General features: G+C 43.4%; 1 protein-coding gene across 2 annotated transcripts in view; it reads right to left on the bottom strand.

Moving 5' to 3' along the window:
• sorcs3b (sortilin related VPS10 domain containing receptor 3b) overlaps positions 1 to 18,739 on the bottom strand; it is a 59,243-nt gene that overhangs the window by 4,971 nt on the left and 35,533 nt on the right. For both annotated transcript variants that reach the window (XM_086122346.1, XM_086122345.1), the window contains exons 11-25: positions 16,241 to 16,343; positions 14,439 to 14,515; positions 14,257 to 14,348; positions 12,997 to 13,104; positions 11,475 to 11,592; positions 10,867 to 11,000; positions 10,287 to 10,400; positions 8,638 to 8,809; positions 4,733 to 4,919; positions 3,762 to 3,895; positions 3,292 to 3,415; positions 2,981 to 3,093; positions 2,107 to 2,241; positions 1,216 to 1,315; positions 8 to 113 (exon numbers count right to left, since the gene is read on the bottom strand). In XM_086122346.1, coding sequence (XP_085978472.1) covers positions 8 to 113; positions 1,216 to 1,315; positions 2,107 to 2,241; positions 2,981 to 3,093; positions 3,292 to 3,415; positions 3,762 to 3,895; positions 4,733 to 4,919; positions 8,638 to 8,809; positions 10,287 to 10,400; positions 10,867 to 11,000; positions 11,475 to 11,592; positions 12,997 to 13,104; positions 14,257 to 14,348; positions 14,439 to 14,515; positions 16,241 to 16,343 — 1,817 coding nt within the window. The remainder of the gene's footprint in view (positions 1 to 7; positions 114 to 1,215; positions 1,316 to 2,106; positions 2,242 to 2,980; positions 3,094 to 3,291; positions 3,416 to 3,761; positions 3,896 to 4,732; positions 4,920 to 8,637; positions 8,810 to 10,286; positions 10,401 to 10,866; positions 11,001 to 11,474; positions 11,593 to 12,996; positions 13,105 to 14,256; positions 14,349 to 14,438; positions 14,516 to 16,240; positions 16,344 to 18,739) is intronic.

Raw genomic sequence — 18,739 nt, forward strand, 5'->3', positions numbered from 1 at the left:
TCCTCACCTTTTGAACTTGTAGATAAAGAATGCCGCTAAACCCACAAACACCACCGAGATCAGCACCAACATGGCTGACCCGCTGTGAAGGGCGGTCGAATCCACCAGTGGCGCTAAAATAAAAATTAAAAGAAAATCTTAATTAAAAATTAGTGTGTAATAATATAAATTCAGGATTGATTCTTTTGTAAATGTTTTTCTTTTTTAATGCGTGTGCCAGAGTATACCGGGAAGGAAAAATAAATAAATCAACAATTCAACCATGTTGTTCATCTTTACAATTAACTTGCTGTAGGGAGGAAAAAAACAAAATGAACAAACAACAACAACAAAAAAAAAGAAACCTCACTTTGTCTCAACTGCAGCCCGTTTTGGCCAGAAATTAGCTAGGCCTAAATTATCATCATCACTTGCAGCAAAATTAACTAGCTATACTAACATCACTAGCTAAAGGCCTAATTTATCATTACCGTGTGGAACCAAATATTCACAAAATAGTTTTTTCCCGTTTCTCTTTTGTGATTCGATATCTTCTGCAGCCCGTTCGGGCAGCAGACTCGGTCTCCATTCATTTTGCTGCTTGCTGCGAAGCAGTAAAATCGATGATTCCACCATTGTTTAAAGATGCAGCAACAACTTGACAACTCGAGCATGAGATTGATTGTGTTCTAAATGAAGAACGGAACAATCAAAAACCAATACATGAATTTAACGGTCACTCCGAGGCTGACATTATTTGACCTCCTCGGGGGTGCAAAAGGAACATCGAGAATGTGCGCAGGCTCTCCCTGGGGGTCGCTCGTGTCCAAGTCCATTTTTGCACTGTCATGGCTTTTTAAATGCTGAGAAGCAGTATTCAAAGCCCCCCCCCCCCACCCCCTCCTCCTTAAGGAAGCGTGACCTTTTCGGGATCATCTTAAAAGGCGATGCAGGCCTTTGTACGGCGACACAAACGAAGACAGATCCATCGGCGGACGAAAAGGGATAAAGTCACGTAGGACACCCGTCCACCCCCGCCCCTCCGAAGCGCTTTGGCCATATGCTAACGATGACGCGACCCCGGCGGTCTCCAACGCCGTGCCGTTGATCACATCATCGATCGACCGCTTTGCTGAGAGGTGAGCCGTGGTGTGCAGTCTCACTGAAAGCCCCCCCCCCCCCCGTGGCGTCAGCTGAAAGTCACGCATGTGAAAGTGCAATCAGAGAGCCGCCTACCCAGAGTTTGCTGAGTGATGTGGACGCCGATGCGAGTGTCAACCTTCAGCTCAAAGTGGACGCGGCCTTGGTTGAGGAGGGCGACGAAAACGTCAGATATCTGTTGAGGGGGGGGAGGGGTGTAAAAAAAAAAAAAGTAAAGTGAGCCACTGTTTATCACAGGGATGCATTCCAGCCACCCTTGCAGTAGTTTCGCTCAATCCACATAATTAAAAAAAATTAAAACTTTCTACAGATAAATATATAGACACGTATACACATTTATATTTTTTACATATATACACATCTCTATATATATATATATATATATATGTTTAAAAAAAAAAGATATACAGGTATATAATATTAAAAAACATTTTTTAAATAATACCCCCCAATATATTTTGGTGGGCATTATTTATATGCCAATTTTCACTGTTCACGACGGATCAGTACGTTTATACCAGGAAGAAAAAGAAATATGGCTGCGTTTGCAGTAGGTGATGGTCGATATTGGGGGCGGGGGGCATTTGGTGACACATAATAATAATAATAATAATAATAGATTTTATTTATAAGCGCCTTTCAAGACACCCAAGGACACTTTACAATAACAAAAAACACAAAACAATACGGGTTGAGCAGCGGCAGCCAAAACGCGCCAGCGTTCACTCAACCCGAAAGTCAGAAAGAAACAAGGGAGGGAGAGGGGGAGAAAAAAAAACCCCACGCTCGAACTACCCTCATTTGAGGATAATTTGAGTGAGGCAAAAAACTCCTGCACAAGCATATGACAGTTACAACAGGTCACAAGACATAAACAATGAAGACGGTGAAACAAGGGAATGTATGAGGGAGGGGGTGATGGTGGGGGACTAGCTTCCATGGAAGAAGGCGTTCTTCTCTTCTTACCATCTGCAGTTCCTCCCGCGTTTGCCTCTTGTGCTCATTTGGCGTGATCACATCGGGCAGGATGAAGAGCTCCGCCGTGGTCGGGAGTCCGGGGTACAACGACACCAGCAGCTGACTGGCGGGAACACCGGAAACCTGACAGCAAAACACGAACCAGGATAAAATACAGGCTTTTTAGCTCACAGAATAATCCCCAAATCTGAAATCTGTTCTTTTTTTTATGTCAGCCCATCGGACAGCAAACTAGAGTTTAGCCTTCGGTGGACGATTACATTTGTCACGGTGGTTTGTTTTTGCTGCCCTCAGTCGTCAACGAAATGTATCTGCTTACTGAATTATGCTTTTTTTTTTTTGTGGTAGTTCCAAAGATGTCACTCTTCTTCTTGGCACCTCTCCAACAGCACTTTGGTAGTTTCTGCAGACCGTTTCGGCAGCAAGCCAGTCAAGCCCCATCCACCCATTGAAGAACCGTGTTGCTTTCTTGCTCCCCTCAGTCTCCGCTTAGCGGCATTTGTAAATACGAGAAGATACCCTTGTTTTCTGCCGAAACGTCTCGTTCCGACTCAGACGCTCAATTCTGCATTTTTCTTTCATCAGCTTCACTCGTTACTACTTTAAAGTGGAAAAACCGACCACAGTAGGGCTTAATACTCAACTTTACAACTTAACTTTACAGCGCCGGCCATTGCGATGTCTGCTTGCTGTCATCGCACAAAGTTAGAAAGAAAGAAAGGAAGAAAAAAAAAAGGCAAGATCTCCGTCACGGCCCATAAAACAAGACGAGCGCTGCAGCGGCAGCGCACACCGGTATGAAAGAGTAATGACCCAGAGAGGTGCGGGTGGTCCGGCGACTTGCGGTTGGGAGTTGACGTACCCGTGACAGGGCTGTCTGCACCACGCGGCCTATGTCCTCCCGCCACTCGGGGATGTCAGGATTGTGCTCGTCAAGCGTCGGCGAAAAGGACAACAGCAGCGACCTGAAAAACTCTGGCAAACAAAAACAAAAAGTAAGGCTTTTTAAAAAAAATTTTTTTTATATAAACCGCCATTGAGCTCATTTCGCCAAAGTCGGGCTTAATTGGCGTCAAGATTTTCCATGTTCGCTCGCCGTGACATTTCGTCCACGTCGGCGAGCATGGTCCACATGTTGCATATTCATGTCACCAATTAAAGTTGCACGCTAACCTTTCACTGTTATATCCCTGGAATCCTGCATCACCGCGCTCCCAGAAGCCACCTGGACCGTGACCTTATTTGTTCCTTCCTTCTGAAACGTGTACGAGATACTCCCATCCAGCGTGACAATCGGCTGCGTTAAAAACGAGAGAACAGAAAGAGACTTCATACATACAGGGGCGGAACTACGTGGTGGCCAAGGGTGGCCATGCCCACCTCCACATCTAGGGGGAGATTTATTTATATATTTTTTTATATCGAGGCAAGTTTCTTTTGTCAACTTTTTCTTTTCAAAACATCCAGCACCATCATGGTGTTGAAAAAGAAAGAACAAAGAACAAAGAAAGAGAATAATGCATGCCTCCGCAAACATGACCTCTTAAAAGATTCACGGCGTGCCGGCGTCAAAGAGAGGAGGGATAAACGGGGGCCACGCCTGATTGAATTTGCCGAAAGGAGGACGATGAGGATTTTGTCACCTCGGTGCTGTTGGCGATCCACCAGAAGAAGGTCAACGTCCTGATGTGACTGGGCCAAACCACCACCGTCAGATTGGTCTCCTTCCCCTTGACGGCCACAAGAGGCACCGAGAGGTACACGCGTTCCACTGGACCTGTGGTAGCAACCCACAAGCGAAATGTATTATTTATTTACTTTATTTGGAAACGTTTCAGTGACAAAAATGAACTTTTTTTTTTTGTTGTTAGTTAATTTTAATGTACGATTGTTTCCCCAGATTTTTACCTACTCTTCTGACTTTATTTGGATTCATGCAATTTATATACAGGTAATAATCAAAATAATAATAATACATTTTATTTGAAAGCGCTTTTCAACATACTCAAAGACACTTTACAAGAGCTTAAAACACAGGATAAAAATGTACACTTAAAGACAAGCATACATGATTTACAAAAACACATTTAGATGAACAAAAAAGCAAAAATGGATCAAAGATAAGCACACAATGGCTTTTTTCTTCTTTTTTTTTTTGCCATTTTAGTGAGAAAACTTTTGATAAAAATTCAAATACTTTTGGGAAATTATTTTTTGGAAGGTGCAACAATTCTTTCAATGTACCGGTAGTTACATTTAAAATATATATATTTTATTTGAACCTATTCCCAATAGTTCCAGTTTATATTTTGGCTGACAGGATTTAAATAGTTTTAACTTGACATTGAGTCAAATCAGTATTTTCTATATTCTTTTTTTGTTGTTGTAAATGTTGATGTGCAGAAGTTCTGGGGCTTCAGTGCCTTGCTCAAAGAGCACCAAGATCTCTCCTCCCAGCAGCCTTAAATTGACATCTCTCATTCGGCTGTGGATCCCAAACCTACGACACTCCACCATCACACGGCGCACTGCGGCTACTTGCCGAGTCCTGAAAGACCCCATGAATAAATAAAAATCAGACGAGACAATGTGTGAGTATTTGGTCTTGGCGTACTGATGATGTGCAGATAGAGCACACAGCTGTCGGATCCCAGACTGTTCTCGGCCGCCGCCGTCACGCGGTAAATCCCCGTGGCTCGATAGGCGTGCTGGATGCCGTCGTCGGCCCGGCTCAGGTTGGAATAAGTGATTCGGATGCCGTCGCCGAAGTCGAGCTGGACGCTGGTCCTCAGCGAGTCTCCCTGTGGACGACGGGCGGGGAAACAACACCTGTCAGCCTTGTAATGGAGCAGGTCCACGCGGCGCGCCGCTAAAGTGCTCGGCCTGAGCCGACCCATCGGGTGTGTCACGAAGGCTTTGTGGCCGGTTACGCACAGACGATGACAGGCTATCGAGTGAGAAAATGCAACTTGAGATGTTTAAAAAAAAACAAATGTTTTCCAAGTATTTCAAGGTGATGGGCGTTGTTATCCGCTGGTGTCTCTCACGATGAAATGACCGGAGGCATGGGAATATTTTCCATGTTTACCCCTCAAAGTATCGGAGGTAATTAACGCTGCAAGTAGAACCGAACGGACCCTCCAACCACCTGATCAAATGAAATCCGATTCAATGCAATCCAAGACAAAATCTTGGCAACTGAGTGACACCCATCTGTCTGCTACACTGTACCTGCTTCCAGTTGTGGCTCATTTGGGCAAATTCCAGAGTCGGAGTTGGGTTTATTTATTTAATTTTTTTCCCAAGCGTACTACAAACCTTGGAGTTGGCCCAAATGGCTGCTTGTTCAATTTCACGCACGGTTCTCGAAGGCGTGTTATGACAGACATCCACACAATTTTTCTGTCCATCGGTAAAACTGGGGCTAATTTCTTTTGGGAATGAATGATTTGGAAATAGAATCAAATTGGGATTTCTTGCGATTCAATTTTTTTTTTCCAGGTTCATCTTCCCATCAATTATTTTGGGCAAACACAAGCAACATGTTAACTTTTATTCCGATAAACAATCACAGATCGCAAAAAAATCCAGAAATAAATCACAAAAATGATATAATTGAGACTCCTTTTTAAAAAAATCGACTTCAATTTGAGTCCTTAATGTACTAAACACTTTAATTTGCAGTCTTTGAAGCGTTCAGCATGAACATCACAAAATTCTACCCAAACAAAGCTGAGTGAAGCAGTTTTTACATTTTTATTTCATAATCTTTTTTTTAATTTTTTATCATAGCCTCTGAGATCTGAAAATGTTGATTTGAATTTGCTGAATTGTTCAGCAGTAGTTTATTCTCACTTCCTGGAGGGTCTCGATTGAATGGGTTTGTTTCATGGTGAATCCCAGAAATGAGCATCCAACTTTGCTGCCGTGCTCAGCCCACATTAGATGGCACGGGCGGAAGGGTTTGGCAGTTGTGCGTCAATCATCTGTCAAGTCGACCTGCTTCTATTTGGAGCTCTCTTTAGCTGAAATGCCGAGGAGGAATTTGTCAAAGTATGAGCCCTGGAGATTGCCCAAATGGCTGCTTCAAACCAAAATGGCCGACGTCCTCTGCAATTTCATACATAGCTCTTTTGATGTTGTTCGTTCTGATCAAATGAATTTTGGTCATTTTTCGGATGCCAAAAAAATAAAATAAAATCGAATGCCATCTTTCCGGTGAATTTTGTGCATGGGTCCTGTAGACTTCTCCACACATCCTGATATGACAGACAAGCCCCACCTAATTGTAGCTTTCCGGGGGGTACAATATTAGTCCCCAAATGTTCACTAGCATGGACATAATTTCAATAACGGTTACGTTTTTAGACCCTTAAAAAAAGGTCAATCATTCGTCAGAAGACCTTGGCACTGCCTGATGCTTGAGCCCTATAATAATATTGCCTTTATTTATATTATAAACAAAAAACAAAAACAGTCTTCATCCCAAGGCACTGCCCTAGTTATTCTGGAAAGTTCACAGAGAGCTCCCCGTCAACAAAGCTTCTAGGGACAAACTCTTCACTAGTTCTTAGGAAAAGGCTCACACACACACAAACATCTTGGTAATATTTGCACATTGAACAGAAACAAAAAAGCCCAAAAATTAAAAGTAAAAAAAAAAAAAGAACCATGCTTCAAGGAAAACACCCCCCGCCCCCCAAAAAAAGGTCTATGAAATAAAAATCAAAAGACGCTGGACGCAGTCGCAAGAACACGTGGGCTGCTGCCAGATGCTTTTCCACTAGAGGCCACACAAAAGACTTGCCAACACCACCACCACTACATTAATCATTAGCGGTAGTCATATAAGCAATAGTTCCATGACAGTTTCGTCACTCTGTTAATTATATGGGGGGGGGGGGGGGTGTTGGTGGGGTATCCACGAGCTAGAAAGCTCACAAAAAGTTGAACCCTGATGTATGCAGCTTTGGATTTCCCATCACAAACACAACTCTCTCTCTGTCAGTCGCTCCCCCGGATATTGAGAAATAATGTGCATCCAGCACCAGTTTCAGAGATGCCCACAAAATTGAATGAGACGGTCAAACACACCAATACAAAATGAAAACACCCACAAGGAGCATTGTCGATTGGTATTTTCTATTTGCTAGCAACCAAATATAGAACGTCCGGTATTTTTTCCAATATGTGTTTTCGAGAATTTTTTTTTGTGGTTCTTTTCATGATTGGCATGACGACTAAAAGCGCAAATTGCTTTGAAGCTTTGATTCCACACAATTTAACTTTTACCGTCCGTCCAGTGGACATGATTCAAATGGACAAAAAGACGGTCAACCGCCATGTTTTTTTGTGGATCTATTCATGATGGACAAGACTACCAAATTTCACGTTGATCAGTGATACTGGTTTCAGGGGCTGAAATCTAAAGAATTGAGGAGGAAACAAAGACATTTCATCTCGCAAGCTCTTGCCCTAACATTTACTTTCAGACAAAATTCAATTTGTTGGTTCAAAAATGGCTAATGTTTATTCATAAAAGACAAACCCGCATGCCGTTACCAAGTGTACAGGCGGGGGGTTTCTTCACTTTGATTACGCCTCATCAATCCACGCCGACCTTCACCGAGATAATTACTGCCAGTTGCGTTTGGTTCTCATTTGCAACCATCCTCTATTTGCTTCAAGAGACTGAACTTTTCCATCTCTTGATGAAGACGAGATGGATTCCGGAATGCGAAAACGTGACAGCATTCATCTTCTTCATGTGAACATTTAAGAGTTGTAAGTGGGCACGTATGGCGAATCAAATAACAGCAACTCGACATCAGTCCAAACACGCGTGAAGCTATAAACGGCCGAGCAACCTTCGAGCGTATGTTGAGATGTCACTTTACACTAGCTAAGCAAGTTACGCTGGCTTTCAAGAGCGGCTCTGACTTGACCTGATTAACTCAAACCACCTCGTTCCAAGCCGCAGTGTGCCTAAGGCTAATTAGCGATGCTAATCACAGATACAAATTAGCTTGCGCACGGCAATTAGAACGTGTCAACACACTTGACAAACACGGCAAACATGAGACAAGATTTCTGGCATTTTGAAAAATGTGGGATTCTTCGAAAGAGGTGATTGTTGTCCATTGTGTGAATTCTCTTTCAATACAAAACTTTCAATTCTCTTATGGCTTCGTTTGTACCTCTTGTATTTTATGTCAGGCACCTTGTCGGACAGCTAAGGCCTCAGAAAGAGGTTGAGGTTCGTTTGCATTATTTTCTTTTAAAAGATTTTTTTGTTGAAACCCAGTAATTATTATAGGATTGTTTTCTGCAACGGAAACATATACAGTATCTAGTAATATTTTTACAAACGGTGATAGTTAGCTGCTAGGTTAGATTAAATACCGAGTAATAGAATAGATGTGAAAGGAGCTTAGTCAGCAATTTTTTATATTTATTTTTTATTTTTTCGCAAAACAAAGTTACATCCTCTGCTTTCAACCGTGTCAAACTGCGACTTACGTCTTGCAGATGCACCACGAACGTCACGTTGCTTCCGACGAGGGCACTGAGCTCGCCGCCGCCGGTGGTCAAGCGGAGGCCTCGGGGCGGTCTAGGGCGACACCCCTGGCGCCTGGGCGAGTACACGTTCGTCCCGACCTCTTTGCAATTATTGGACAAAACCTTGCGATACCTAAGAAAGCAAAGATGATAAACTTGTGCCCAATCCATGACCATTTTTTTTTTTAACAGTTGCACACTCGTCGACCAAATGTGACATGCTAGTAGCACAACTACATGAGCGACTAAAACAACGACATAAAATAACCAAGTAGCGTATTTTCACGACTATAAGGCGCCATTAAAAGTCTAAAATTTTCTCCAAAATGGACAGGACGCCTTATGATGCGGAGCGTCTTGTCTATGCGCTGAGTTCCAAAAGCTGACTGACAGCCGACACGCTGTTTAAATAGAGAAAAGGCGGAAGTGACTGTGGACAGGCATGCGGCAAAGAAGTCGGCCAATCAGTGAAGGGTGGGCGTGTATATATATATACACATATGGAGAGCGAGAGAGAGAAAAGGCAGATGTGAGTGAGGACAGTCATGCGGGGAAGAAGTCCGCCAATGGGTGAAGGGCGGGCGTGTAAGTGGACGCTAAAGGTACGCCCCAAGCAGGTACCAACACCTGTATAGAGTGTGGCTATGTGCATTGTTGCAAAACAACTTCGGTTTTGGTTTCTAAGAACCCCCGAAAATAAATTCTACAAAGAGACACGCCTACGAAGCTCAGTTCAAACTTCAAGCCATCGGTTATGCTTTTGGCATGCGTGCCCATCTCACAGCAGCGGTGAAAAACCAAGTCAAGCAAATGAACTCTGAGCTTGCCGTTATTCCCGGAGGCTTGACTAAAGAACTCCAACCGCTGGACATCGGCATCAACCGGGCGTTCAAAGTAAAGTTGCGAGCGGCATGGGAACAATGAATGATCGATGGCAAACACAACTTTACAAAGCGTGAGAGGCAGCGCCGGGCGAGTTACGCCACAGTTTGCGAATGGATTGTGGCTGCTTGGACGAACGTGTCTGCTTGCACTGTTGTTCGAGTTTTTGGCAAAGCCGGCATCATTTCTGTGGAGCCACATGGCAATGAGAGTGACTGACAACGAGAGGGAACACGGCGTTTTTGATGGATTACCGGTACTTGCACAATTGTTCAATTCTGATACAGAGGATGAGGACTTTGCTGGATTTCTGGGTGATGATTGATCGAAAAACGTGAGTACATTGTACAATGGCTAAATAAAATACAACGGAACTCAGTTTTAGTTCCGTTGCCTTTTTAAAAACGTGTTTTTAGCTTGTATCTGTATGTCTTGGCATGCTACTGTATGCTTCAAGCTAACGTGTTTTTAACGTGCGCGCATGCATGCCGTATGTTTAAGCTGGCGTATGTTTTACCACTTTAAAATTGCGCCCAATAATACAGTGCGTTTTGTCTATGTGTAAAATACAGAAATAGCACCCATTAATGAGACTGCGCCCAACCATACGGTGCGTCGAATGGTCGTGAAAATACGGTAGTTAACATTTGGTAACTCACCAGGAACACTTTTTTTTTGGTACACGTTTTTGCCACTGCCAAGTATTCCAACCAAAGTTATAGACTTACCCGGTGCTGTTGAGGAAACTCTGGCCCGCGCTGCAACTTTTGGCCACCCCATTGGGATCGAACCAAAAAGCAGGGGAGCACTTCCCATCGCTGCGACGTTCCCAGCCGTAGTCGCTGCACGCACACACAAAAACAAACAAACCAAAAAAAAAAAGCACAGGGACTTTGCTCAGATCCACCAAGCTGCCAAATCATCCAAACTTCACGAGGAAGCTTTTATAACTGTTCCATGGCGGCATATTTTACTGCCATAAATAGCGACAAGATTGTCAGACAAGCGTGATCAAACAGAATATCTGACAGACATTTAAAATTAATTGAGCAATCCATTATTAATTGAATTCAGATACGCTATTTGCAAATCGCAGTGGAGCGATGAAAAGTCCTCACTATAATTAGATTCAAAGAACGCAGTCGTATTTGCTACTCTCGGAACCCGATACTGTATTAATGCATGCAAACGGTTCCGCGTGTCTTTAATTAAATGTCCACTTGATAACCGAGTCTCTTTGCAAACATGTCAGCGGAGCAATTAGCGCTAACTTTGGGGGAAAATTTGGAAGTGTTTAGCGGTAGTCACCATTCAAAGTCGTAGGCGGTGCATTGGCATGGCTCGGATGAATAGATCCTGGAATAGTCCTGGGACAGCATGCAGGGGTTTCCGGGCCTGCGCTTCATGAAAATCTGCTTCTCGCCCATCACGCACAGCTCACCCTTTGAATGAAAACGCAAACACAGCAAAAAAAAAAAAAAGGTGTGGCACACAGATAAGAAAAAAAAAAACCAGAAAAACATTCTGTGGCATCAATAGAAAAAAATGGGGGGGGGGGGGTTGGTGGGAGTTTACAGGTAAATTGGGGATTCAGAAAATATTCCAACTGCAATTTTATTTGGAAACTGTGAAGGTGAAAAACCAATGAAGACTTTCAAAAGTGTATTTTAAAATGCATTTTAGGGGTCAGTGTAAATCTTGCGTGGCGTGGGGGCGAGTAAGACCCAATGTTGGTCGTTTTGCAGATGAGCGCATTCCGGTGGATTTGCTGCGACGCTGTGGGAGTGGTCATGTATTTTTATTTTTTTTTTAAGTATTGTCTCTCAATCTTGCCGTTCTTCACTGAATTACCTTTTCCTACTGAACTTTTATAAAAAACAAACAAAAAACATCGAAAGTAGATGTCTTCCCGTTACTTTGTTGTGCAGAGTCCACGTCTGATAATCTCCGTCCATGCATCTCTGACTGAACAGGCCCTTGTAGTCGATTTTCATCAGCTGCCACTCGGACCGATGGCTGAAGTGTCCAAAGAAACTAAGGGATGATGCGCAAAAAATAAATAAAATAGATCAAATAAATCCTTTTGTGAAGAAATGCTTGAAAATGGTTCAAAATGCATTTGAGCATGCTTTGAGTCAAGCGTGCCAAAAGAGTCTCAAGAGTTTTGTGCGCGTTGTACGCAAAGATGACCAGAACCGCTCGGATTGCTTTTCCTGCTCTCATGGCCGCTTTGTTGCTAGGCAGACTTCAGGGGGCTGCCCCACTGATTGACACAGGAAGTCAGGCAGACAATAAGCCTGGGAGACAAGTTTACGTCTAAGCACTTATTTTTTTTTTATGAATCGTTCAATCAAATCATGACTCTGTTTTAAATCTGAAATAAAAGGAGGTCATAAAACAGTCTCTTTTGGTAATACAATAGACGGGCTGTTGCACACGTCCTATTCGTACATCGAAGTTACTGCTCCGGATGAAATTTTAAAAATACGAGAAAGTAAAACAGTGCATTATGCTTCAACTCACTATTAAATATGTCGAATTTTTTTTTTTTGTTACTTTATCTTATTTGCGCCGACATACTGTACATGTTGCAAATCATCGCTGTTGGGCATCCATCCATCCATCCATTTTCCGAACCGCTTGATCCTCACTAGGGTCACGGGGGGTGCTGGAGCCTATCCCAGCCGTCTTCGGGCAGTAGGCGGGGACACCCTGAACCGGTTGCCAGCCAATCGCAGGGCACACAGAGACGAACAACCATTCACGCCCACACTCACACCTAGGGACAATTTAGAGCGTCCAATCAGCCTGCCATGCATGTTTTTGGAATGTGGGAGGAAACCGGAGCACCCGGAGAAAACCCACGCAGGCCCGGGGAGAACATGCAAACTCCACACAGGGAGGCCGGAGCTGGAATTGAACCCGGTACCTCTGCACTGTGAAGCCGACGTGCTAACCACTGGACTACCGGGCCGCCCCGCCGTCGGGCAGAATTCCGAAATGTTCAAATATGTTCAGCTTCATATATTGTCACTTTATTGGTCTTTCACACACATTTAATTAATTGTCTGTTATTTCTTAATCATTACTCATGATTTCGAAAGATTTAAAAGTGGTTGAGGAACAAATCTATGAACGCTCTCGAATGCTTAATTGTCCAAGAAGTGTTGTAAAACGCTTCTCAACTCGCTGTGTGGGAGCCACGCTCATTATGTTGCCTAAATGCTTATTTTTTTTTTTTTAATTTTAGTCCATAAAGAGTGAAAATAGTTAGGTTGAGTAATCCTGTTTTGGTAGTAAGAATTAGAAGCGCTCAAACATTCATCGGTGAAAACAAGTAAGCTCGAACCCGCAATAGATAAATTGAGGTTGGCGTGAAGGCCATGTCTTGCCTTCTGATTCTTAATTCCCCATCTGACAAAACTTCCCGCTGCTCACGTGATAATGTGATTGTCCGATTCCGACTCCATCAGGACTCCGTCCACGTAGAAAGGCGCCAGGGAGAACGTGTGACGGTCCCACTTCTTGCCTTCATCCAGGCTGATCCTTCACGATCACAACGGAGTGACACGTTTACGAGTAGATCATCAAACAACAAGAGAAAAGAGCGCGACGTGAAATATGATCAGCCCCTTTTTATTTTATTTTTGTGTGTTTGTTTTGTATAGCACAAATGAAGCACTACGGATGCTACCCAAGGTGAGAACGTTTCGGGACAGCCAAAAAACGAAAAGATAAATGTGACTCCCGCATAGAAGTAATAAAACGCCCGCAAAGAACGAGATGACTCGGGTTAGAGCACTGGAAATAGATTTGGTTCCGCTGTGGAAATCACCTCTTGAGCAGCTTTATCACTTTTGACGAGGGGGAGGGGTGGACGAGGGGGGCGGCGGGGTGGCTGGCGAGCGCGAGGACGCCAAAGCAAAACGGCCTTACAAAGTAGCTGCGACGTGAGCGACTGAGGAGGTCGTTCTCAGCTGTTTCGTTTCCACCTTGCTGTACGTCAGATTTCCATAAAAGCACTCCGGGCGTCGCTTATGCCAGCGCGGGCGGCTGCCTGCAGCCGACTCGTCGCTGCTGGAAATGAGGAGCATTAAGGAGCAGCCAACTGGAAAGCATTTATTCGATATTCTCAATATCCGGCTTCAGGTCTGTGCACTAGAACATGATTTGTTGTCGTTCCTAAGACAATGAGGCACACAAATAGAGCGCCTGAACCGCGCTGGTAGAACAACTGTCCGACGAGTTTTGGCACTGGTCGAACAGCTTTGCTATTTTAGTTGGAGAACTGCACAATAGTGAGGCAAAAGTGCACAGTTGATATCTGTATGCAACTAGAACGACGTGTGAAGTGCGAGATCAGTTTGACACGCAACCGTGTCGCTGGACGTTTTTATTTTTATATATTTATTTTTTTAACAAATCCCAAAAATGTTGATTATCATTAAACATTTTCCGTGAAAAACTGGCGGTAAATGAGGAAAAAAATTTTTTTTAAGTTCCAATATCACCATTCGCCACTAGATGGCACTCATGTCTTGGTTTGCGCTTACACTGGGACTTATACCGGTCGATTCTACAACATGGGCAGGCCCAAAAAAAATTATTTTGGTGGATTTGGAATGATGTGCAGGACAAATAAAACAGAATGTCAATGCCGGCATTTCGATCGTACTGCGGCGTTATCGCTGTACGCACCACAAGTGTCGAATCGGCGTGGGCGCGCGCAGCACCGCCAGCAAAGCCCCTCCGTTGTCCAGGAACCAAACGTTGTGCTCTTCATCAAATATCTACACACGAAGAAGGGAAAGCAACCGTCGTGCGACACGACAACACATTTATTCTTTCAACGCGACGCTCATTCGGGTGCGCACGCCCACCTGACGCCAGCTATTTCCTGCATCGGACGTTATGAACATGCCATGGTTGGTGGAGGACAATTCCGTTCCAATATTGCCTAGTTGAAAGGGGTGGGGGGGGGGGGGGGGAGAATGGTAATTTTACACAGGAAGAAGACACAAGATACTAAATGCAGCATCAACTGATAAAATGTGGAATTATTTGGTGAATCTTCGTCATTCGCCAACAGAAGACCCATTAATGCAACTTCATGTCAACTGTTAAGCTTGAAGGCAAAAGGAGGCGGTGTGTAAAGTATATTGACCAATATTGGAAGCCATTGTCATATTCTGCACAGTTTGAACATTTACAGTTTTAAATGGAGGAAAATTGAAAAAAAAAATGTATTCATTCAGACTCAAATAAAACGCATTGTATATAAAACTTAAGTGAAAACGCATCGCAAAATAACACCAAGTATTTAGAATTATCATCGTCATTACTATTTATTGTGTTTTATGTTGGATCGTGATTATTTTGTGTTCCAGCTGTGCTTTTTTTTTTAAGTGCCCTATAGATAAATAAAGTTGAGTTGAGTTGTCGTTTCTTCTCATACACATTCAATAATCTTATTCCACTTGTCCTGGAGGTACAGTATACGCGCTGCTTCTGTTGTGTGCACCTTGGCCTCCAGTGGGCTGCGTAGTGCAAATGTGCACGTGTGCGCTTAACGCGAGCAAAATTTGCATTTTTAAAAATAGCACGGAAAGGAGGACATGGTCAAGCTGTGGGAATATAACCAGGAAGTTTCCATCTCTGCTGTTAAGTTTTGCATGACGATATTGAGTCATCGGGCAGCCCGGTGGTCGAGTGGTTAGCACGTCGACCTCAGAGGGCAGATTCCAGACCAAGAATTTGCCCATTCTACTTCGGTCAAACTTGACTTACTTCTATAAAGCACTTTTCAAAATAAAAAAAAGCAACCCCAAGTGCTTGGGGTGAGTTAAAACCGAACCTCCCCCAAGGAGCCACCTGCGCCCAGGACAGAAAGTGAACGCAAATCTACTTTTGATTGTTCACAGATTGACATGTCTTTGACTTTCTAAATCAGATGAACATTATATTATTTGAGCGACTCATTATGGTGTAAATGTTAAACATTTTTGTATCTTCCGGATGTTTGTTTTATTTGTCACACATGCTTTTTTCTTTTTTTTTTAAAAAGTGGGTGGGTAGCGGCGTAGCATCAATCACACGTTTGTCCAAGGCTGAAGAGTATCATTTGCAAAGATCAAAGATCAGTTCAATTGATGTCAAATGTCATCCAGAGCTACAATTCGCAGGAACGCAAGGAATCTCCCTGTTCTATTTCAAGACTGAGGAATTTAAAAATGCCATCTCGGTGTCCATTTTATTTGTCAGCTGTGTTTTTTTTTGTTTTTTTTAAAATAATGAATTCATTGCAGCTATAAATCATTTGACCCTTCGATCTTTGACAGTTTTATGATTTTATTGGGAAAGTGGGGAGACGAGGTTAAATAAAATACTCACAGGTTATTGATTTTTGACAGCACATGGATAATACGGTGAACCCGATGCAAATTTATGGATTCATTTTCCCAAAATTTCTTAATTTTTTGGGGGGGCGCTGTTTTTGTTTTTTTTTCATGTTTCTTGGCGGTTTATGAATATTTTTGGGGTTAAAAAAGGTGTCTTTTTCCTCAATTCATTTCCAATGGACCCCAATTATACACAGATATTCGCAAATAGCAACAAAAATTGGATGTTATACATCATCATAATATGTTCCAAATCAATTAATGACAATGACAAAATAGCACACCTGTCGCAACGATGATGCCTGGGACGGACTTTTTGCTGGTGATGGGTCCGGACGTGTAGGGATTCTCAGACATCTCGAGGTGAAGATGCAGCGAACAGAAAGGCTGTCGACAAAAGGAATACATTTAAAAAATAGCATTACATCACATACAGATGTAATCATGTGTCATTTATTCCGGAATCAATCAGAAGCGGCCGTGCCTTCATCACGAGAAAAGTGCTCCCATTTTCCAAGGAAGAAACAAATGACACATTTGTTGTTTCCCAGAAAAAAAGAGGAAATAGAAGGTATTTAATTTTTCTTTCTTTTTTTCTTACGCAAACAAGCGTGTAATTAAAGTCTCCCAGGATGAGACGCGAGGTAATGGAAAATCATTTCCACTCCTTATGCAGCACATTGGAGAACACCAATAAGACCACCGAGGTTGAGGTAGGCGGTGCAAGGGAGCGAGGGAGGGAGGGAGGGGTCAGAGGTCAGTACGAATGTGAAATAAAGCCCAAGGCAAGATGCAGTATGGCACGTAGCGGATGATGCGCGCAACATATGTAACCAACCGCGGCACCGCTATAGCTCAGATTTTTTTTTTGTGGTGGGTGAAACATATCTTTCTGACACGGAAAACTCCTTTGTAATGCAGATTGCTTTTTCCATTTTTTTTTGTGTTAACATAATTATTGTACAGAAGCAAAGTCATTTTTAAAGTTGTTTTACAACCTTTTGACTGCTCTTTCAGGCCAAAGGAGATCACAATGAAGTACAGAGGGCAAACATTGCTCTGGCATTGATGATACATTTAGAATTTTGAAAAATGTTAATATATTTTTGACCTTTTTTTTTTCTTTTTTAGGAAAATAAATGAAAATATGGTACGTTATCCAGATAAAGGAACTGGATCAGTCAGCCGCTGGATCTGTTGAATTGTTTAGTAACATACAAGCGCAGTCGCCCAGCTTCACGTGTGCTACAGGATGCAATTTAGCATCATTAGCGGTGAAATAATTGCACAATGTTAGCATACAAAATGCTAACATTATGCGACTAATGGGCTATGGCGCTAACTAAGCTAATGACGCTGAGCAAAAAGGTCAATTGAAAAAGAAAGAACCTTTTTTCCGTGTTCTGTGCGCACACACAAAATATTGATTTGTTGGGTTCTCGAGGTGGCATACAATTACCGTATTTTCACGACGATAGGGCGCCTTATAATGCGGAGTATCTGGTGTATGAGCCGAGTTCCAAAGCATGACTGAGAGCGCTTCTGGCCGACACGCTGTTTATATAGAGAAAAGGCGGAGTGAGTGACGACAGGCTTGCGGAAGTCCGCCAATGAGTGAAGGGGGGCTTGTAAGAGGACGCTGAAGGCACGCCCCTAGCAGGTACCAGTCGCCAATGAGTGAAGGGTGGGCGTGTAAGAGGACGCTCAAGGCACGCCCCTAGAAGGTAGCAGTCGCCAAAGAGTGAAGGGTGAGCGTGTAAGAGGTGAAGTGAAAAACGTGAGTACATTGTAAAATGGCTAAATAAAGTACAACCGAACTCAGTTTTGCTTCCGTTGCCTTTTTAAAAACGTGTTTTTAGCGTGCGTGCGTGCATGCATGCCGTATGTTTAAGCTGGCGTATGTTTTACCATGCCTGGCTGCGCCCAATAATACAGTGTGTTTTGTGTATGTGTCAAACACAGAAATAGTACCCGTTACTGAGACTGCGCCCAACAATGCGGTGCCCCGAACGGTCATGAAAATACGGTAGGTCACAGAGGGTTTACTAGAGATAAAATCCAACTCCTTTGTAATATTGTTGTCACTGTTACATTGTTGTTATCTTGCTTTTCTCTTTGTCCGTCCCCTGTCAGAAAATCGGCTTATCCTCAAAGGGGTTGCGGTCGTGCTGGAGCCTATCCAAGCTGTCTTCGGGCAGTACTCGGGGAACACCCTAAACTGGCTGCCAGTCAATCGAAGGGCACACATAGACAAACAACCATTCGCGCTCACAATCACACTTTGGAACAATTTGCCCAATCAACCTGACATTCATATTTTTGGAATGTGGGAGGAAACCGGAGTACCCGTAGAAAAGCCACGCAGGCACGGGGAGAACACACCAGAACAACCATCCACACTCATACCCAGGGACAATTTTTTGTTCGATCAGCCTTCCTGACATTCATGTTTTTGGAATGTGGGAGGACACCAGAGTACCCGGAGAAAACCCACGCAGGCACGAGGAGAACATACACACTCCACACAGGAAGGCCGGAGATGGGATCGAACCCGGTACCTCTGCACTGTGAGGTCGATGCGCGAGCCGCTCGACCACCTGGCCGCATCAATATTTCCATTTCCATAAATAACCCAAAAAGTTGAGTCTGTCCCTTTTTGACCCACGTGTTTATTGAGAGCATCCTTCAATCCAATCTACTGGTGGGGTATGAAAACAAGCCAGCCTTTTTTTTTCAGATCCACCATAGCCCATGACCGAACTGTTGAACACCGCATGGGAAAG

This window comes from Hippocampus guttulatus, chromosome 10 (genome assembly GCF_054856545.1).
Source record: "Hippocampus guttulatus isolate MCC_2025c chromosome 10, RoL_Hgut_1.0, whole genome shotgun sequence".
In the NCBI taxonomy this organism is placed as follows: domain Eukaryota; kingdom Metazoa; phylum Chordata; class Actinopteri; order Syngnathiformes; family Syngnathidae; genus Hippocampus; species Hippocampus guttulatus.